Source organism: Pteropus vampyrus, unplaced genomic scaffold, assembly GCF_000151845.1.
Source record: "Pteropus vampyrus isolate Shadow unplaced genomic scaffold, Pvam_2.0 Scaffold4, whole genome shotgun sequence".
NCBI lineage: Eukaryota > Metazoa > Chordata > Mammalia > Chiroptera > Pteropodidae > Pteropus > Pteropus vampyrus.
The window spans coordinates 11,050,623-11,056,741 of NW_011888785.1; the positions used below are offsets into that span (position 1 = coordinate 11,050,623).

Below are 6,119 nucleotides of genomic sequence, written 5' to 3' on the forward strand. Positions count from 1 at the left end.
TTTGTAAATAAAGTGTTATTAGAACACAGGTACACTTGTTCATTTATGTATTGTCTATAGCTGCTTTTCAAACTGCCAAAGCAGCACTCATCAGTTATGAAAGAGACCTTATCATGCCCTCAAGCATAAAATATTTGTTGAAAGACACAAGGATGAATGAATATTGTTCTTCATACTAATAACGTGCATTCTGTTTCCCAAATTGATTTCATGAAAAGGAAAGGTAATGTTCTTTAATTTTGTTGCATTTACCTTAGATAATTTCTTAATTTTCAAAATGCATTTTAATAAGATTTGGAGAAAAATGAGATTTAGAAAATTTTAAAACATTTGTCCTCAATTTCTCAAATCCAAGTTTCCTTGTACCCTATGAATTTTACACTTTTAAATATTTCTGTTATGATCCTAACAGGAAGTGTTTGTGTCATATTGGTTCTTGTGAGAAAAATGATCGATAAATATAAGCTGATGCAAATTCTCACCAATTTAGACTAAATAGTAGAAATATCATTCTGACAGATTTGAACTACAAACTATTTAAAAGGAGTGGAGTTGGCTGACCTTGTCGAACCTTTTTACATTGTACAGATAGATTTTATTCCAGCATAATTCCTGATTAGCGAAGTATGAAAAAATTAGATTTTGCTTTATTGTTATATTTCTGGATTATTTTCTATACAGGGGGATTTGGGACCTGTGGGACCTCAAGGACCAATGGGCACTCCTGGAGTTGGGAGTCAAGGGGAACAGGTAATCAGTGCTTTTTCCCCCTTGCCCTTTGGTACAACCTTCACTGAAGACCAGTCCTGCAAACACCTGTGAGTGTATTGGATAGTCAAATTGCGATGGAATTCACATCCAAAAGTGAATACAGGGAGGAAGAGTATGGTGTCATGAGATCTGTTTTTTAGAACTTCTAAGACTTAAAAAATAGTGTGTTTCTAGGTGCTATAACTTTCAACATTAAACCCTAATTAACAGTATAAGAGGTTGGGGTAATATTTTCTTTTTTAGTGTCCCTGGGGAGCAATGATTTATTTACTTGATGGTATGTGTGTGTATTTTCCCTCTTACAGCTTTGTGAAAGATTAAACCCCACTCTCTCCCAATGCCTGTAGAGCAACAGTTCTCAACCCCTGTCCATGTACCAGTCTAAAAAAGTAGTAAACTTAAAACAAAGTCCAGAATCAGAGGTAACTACTTAATGGAAGGGGCACCATTCCAGCACAGACGCAAGCCACAAACAGAGTTTATACAGACACTTGGCCCTTCTTGGTCAGAAGAAATAAAAGGTTTCTGATCTTATCTCTACATTCATGGTTGAAACTGCTTCCAAAATTTTCTGACCAGAACTACTGGAAAAGCTGGGCAATCTTGTTAGATCTAAATAATATGAAGATAATATACCAGTACTATCTACAGTTGTTGATCATATACATTTACCTACATAATCTTATTTATCAAGTGAAAAATAAATCCAAATTTATGCTGACTATCCTCCTGCACAGAAAATGGCAAGTCAGTTTGATTAAAATTTGTGATTAAAGTTTGATTATTCCTTTGCCCCGAGAATGAACAGTGCTTCCTTTACCTGGCATAGTGGGAGAAAGGATAAAAAATGAGATAATTTCAAATTTTATTGTTAACATTAACTCTACGTTTATTTCTAACCATCTTTTAAATAATTAGTATATTATTATTGCTGTTAATCCAGGCAACAGCAAAGTTGGAGTTACTCTCCTTCGCTGGTAAAGGTCCTAGTGTAACAAGTCAAGAGGATTAAGGTGCAAGAGAAACCAAAATAAATCTGTAAATAAATATTTAGATAACAATTAAGGCTGGATATTTTGACTACCTGAGGATCATGATTCGATGATGTCACCAGGCATTTTCAAGCTTTGTAGTTTATTTGCTGATTCCAGCAGGGCTTACATTCTGGTCCCCGGAGTGGCCGCACAGTACTGTCACATCCTGGGTCTTGTGGTGTTCCTGGTGCTGAGTCACCACTATAAGACTGAAAAAGAGGTTCAAAGAAAGCCAAGTCTTTCCAGATGGCCTGTGAATTCTGGACCTCCCACCTGCAGCTTCTTATTGCCTTTAATACTGGTTCTTGGTGAAGGTTGACATTTAGCTTAAACAACAACAACAACAACAACAACAACAACAACAACAACAACAACAAAACCCCAAACCTTCTTGACTTGTTTTCTCACCTCCTTCTCTTCTTTACCAAGGGAAAAAATTTTTAAGGTAGACATGCCCATATGGAGCTTGTCCTATTGGATAGGAGATTGAATGGAATGTACTATTTGTAAACTACTCTGAACAAGAAGAGAATTTGTTTATTCTTTTAAGACAAATTCTTTAAATTCTACTTAAATTTGCCTTAATTTATACAGTTAATCATTTTTCTTCCTATCTTTAATTTAACATGTTTATCTATTGAATTCCTGTTATTACTACATCTTCCTATTCCTTTTATAGAAATATTTTCCCACTCATTTGTTTATGAGGAAACTTCTGTTTTCATTTTCAGCAACAAGCTTATAATATCCCTCAAGTGGCCTGAAGATTTTCATTAACTAATTGGAAACCTGACCACCTCAAATATTTTATAAAATAGAATATAAATAACCACATACACATGTGTATGCGCATCCCTTTGAAAGTTTTTGTTTCTTACCCCATTTCATGCTACTTGTAGACTACTGTAAAAGTTAGGAAGAATTCCTTCTCATAAAGCATCAATATTTTGAACCTTGGCTTCTTTAAATTGTTTAGAGTGCCTCACCTTTATCAACCAAAGAAAGGAGAATATTAGTTTTAATTTAAAAATGAACAAGCAGTTCTATCATCTAGCTAGAGAAAGGACATAACATTTGTAATTTTAAAAATCATGTTTCTGTAACCGTTATTTGCACAGTCAAGGCTTGTGGTATGTAAGCAAAATAAAAATCCTAGTTTGTTTTTTTCTTCATCATCTTTTAAATTGTTTTCATTGGAGGAAATTTTTTTTTTCCTACCATGAAAAGAAATTACCAGCAGACTATAGACTTTTCTTATCACTTTTAGTTAAGAGAGAGTAATAGGGTCACTGTCAGTTGCAAATCACAGTTTTGAGTATCTGGTAAAAACTAGTCAATATATTAATCTTCTTTTTCCATCTTTGTTTATCTGGTACAAGCTCCATGGAGAGCCTGTGCTTCATGGGAAGAAATATGCTTCTCATTTCTCCCAGTCTGAGTCAAGGGTGGGAGGAAGAGAGGGGGCATAGAGGTTCTTTCTTGGCTGGTCTGTTGTCAGATGTCTTCTGGTCTTGGCAGATGTTTGATGTTGACACTCTTCCTTGTTGGGTTCTTGCACTGGCCCCTCTGTTTGACCCTCCTGGAACATGAATGGAGGACTTTCTTCCTCCAGTTGTTTCTCCCCGTCAGCCTCTGTGTGCTTCTCTGGGAGTTTACTCTATACTGACTCTCCTGTTGGATTTCCATTATTCTTCTAGGTCATCTTGGGCAGGATTTGAAAACAGTTCCAGGCCTGCTCTGTCTCACACATAGAGTACATCTGGTCCACAGAAAAAACTCGTGTGGCTTTTGCGCAAACTCTGGATGCACAAACTGATTCCACCCCAACTCTCTCTTGGCTATTACAGTCCATTTTAGTATTCTCAGGAACAAGTCACACACTGGTCCCTATGTCTCCAAAAGAAAAATCAAGGTCTTTAAATGGTTTCATTAAAGTTCTTTTTTTAGAATGCGGTAAAGAGAGAAGCAACTTAAACTACTCTCATTTTATCTAAAGAAAAATTTTTATGAGTACTTTCTCCAAAGAAGAACTTCAAAAATGCTCTCTCCTCTCCTTTTTTATACCCAAAATGCGAGTGATAGTCAAATGTTTGACATTTGTCAGTGTGTTGCCCATTGTTTATCGCTTCTTATAGCCTGCGTCAAACCTTCATTTTATATATATATATATATATATGATATAGGGTTGTTTGTGTGTGACTGAGATGTGAAATAGGTTAACAAGATGGAATTTTATTTCCCTTATTTAAAACTCCAAACTGGCTCTATTCTTCAGGGTCATCGGGGATTTAGGCTTCTTCATTCTTGCTAGCTGCTATTCGGAGTGTGCTCTCTTCAGCCACATGGTGCAGGATAACCACCATGTCTTCACTGCAGTCATGGAAAAAGGGTGTAGAGAAGGAGGAGGCATATCTCTTCCGTTATCTTGACCCTGAAATGACCCACATCACTTCCAGTCACATTCCATGGGCCAGAATCCAGTTCACATGGCAGTATTTGGCTGCAGTAGGGACTGGGACACTCGGTCTTTATTCTAGGCAGCCGTGTGGACTAGCTAAAATTTCTCTTACTATGGAAGAAGGGGGGAATGCATTTTATGTTTCTATTAGCAGCCATTGCCATCTCTTTCAACAGATATTAATATGAGTAAGCCATTATGGGATACCAACTAAACTCACTCTACAGAATTTGAAACTACTCTTTATCATAATTTTTTTAACTGTCACTATTTTTTAAAATTTTATTTTAAAGGGAATCCCAGGTCCTATTGGTCTACCTGGTCCTCAAGGACCCCCAGGACAAGGCTCACCTGGTCCTAAGGTAACTTTCTCAGTGAGAAAGGAGTTTAATATATTTACAATCTAATTGCTATTTTCTGACCAGTGGCCAGTGCATTTGAAAGGCAGCGGATAAAATGAACTTAAAAATCAGAGCTCTCTACTTAATGTAAATGTTACTGATATTCCTATTGGTTTAGAAAATGTAATATATATTCTTTATGTTCTTAGAAGCTTTCATTTATACAATCTCCATTTATTGTTTTATTACTTTTATTTATGAGACCATGTTCAGTAACTCAGGCAATAGTATCAGTAGAGACTACCTGTGGTCACATCTCTCTCTGGATTGGCTTATTTTCTTTCTTGCCAACACTCCCACAGTAGGGCCAACTATTCAAACATTTAGTTAAAGATAAGGAGTCAGAAGTGGCCCAACAAATAAACATTTTCCATGAACTTAGGAATCAAATTATCTCCTAAATTAGAACTATTATTTATCCCTGGGGGAAAGGCATGGTACCTGTTCTTTAATTAACTGTCCTTGATATTGCTTCAAAGAATCAATAATCAATGTTAAATAAATAAAAAACTTCTGAGAGGTCTCACTTTCAACTACACTCTTCAGTGATGCCCACGTAAGAAGCACCTCAAAAGAACACTGTTACTGTCCTGGAGATTTATGATTTGGGGCACATCATCAAAAGCTCATGTTGTTCTCTCTGGTGACAATACTGCTCTAGGTCAGCAGTCATCTTGGCTTCTCGTGTGTCAGTTTTAGTCATTGTGGAATATAACTGCCTATCATATGAAGCTCAGTTTTCTCTTATTTTGTTGATGTAAGACAGCTATTAAGAGATCAAAGACAGGAATGCATTACTTTTATTTTGCTGCCGTAGTCAATACTCTTCAAATGCTCTTTTCTTACTAGGGAGAAGTAGGCCAGATAGGACCTACAGGCCCTCGAGGACCAGTGGGGCTTGGAGTACAAGGCCCAAAGGTGAGTCGACTATGCTTCTCAGAGCAGTTAGATAATTTACGTAATATTATATAAAGTTTCATTTATATCCAAATGAAATGCAGATCATGCATATGTCAACTAACTGTTACTTTACCAAAGTAAGTTATTCAGAAGAGGGTCTGAGGCTCAGTATAACTCTTATTATTTAAGAACTAAAATTTTGTTTTATTTTAATGACTGCTAATTGTTTGTTTTTTTTCTTCATTTACTTATTAGCATCAGAGGTCCTCTTTTGGCATAGAGCGATTCTTGATTCTTTAAGAACATTATTGCCTACCATATTATAAAACAAAGCACCTAGAAGGATTTAAGTAAAGGTTATTTCCCTTCTTTTGTTTTGTGGCTTCCTAAGAAATTCTTTCCCTAAAGCCGAAGTAAGTCCCCTGACTTCTGTTATCCAGTAAATTTATATCTCAGCACACTGTTTGTTTCTCTTCCTGTTACCACTTATCTCAACTTGCATTTAATTTGCATGTTTGTTTTGAATTACCATTGACTCTTGAACAAGCAGGGTTT

At 36.1% G+C, this 6,119-nt stretch overlaps 1 protein-coding gene across 1 annotated transcript in view; it reads left to right on the plus strand.

Annotated features, from left to right (window-relative positions):
• The window catches only part of COL28A1 (collagen type XXVIII alpha 1 chain), a 135,393-nt gene that overhangs the window by 49,612 nt on the left and 79,662 nt on the right, over window positions 1–6,119 (plus strand). The window contains exons 16-17 of the mRNA XM_011364633.2: window positions 4,557–4,625; window positions 5,514–5,582. Coding sequence (XP_011362935.1) covers window positions 4,557–4,625; window positions 5,514–5,582 — 138 coding nt within the window. The remainder of the gene's footprint in view (window positions 1–4,556; window positions 4,626–5,513; window positions 5,583–6,119) is intronic.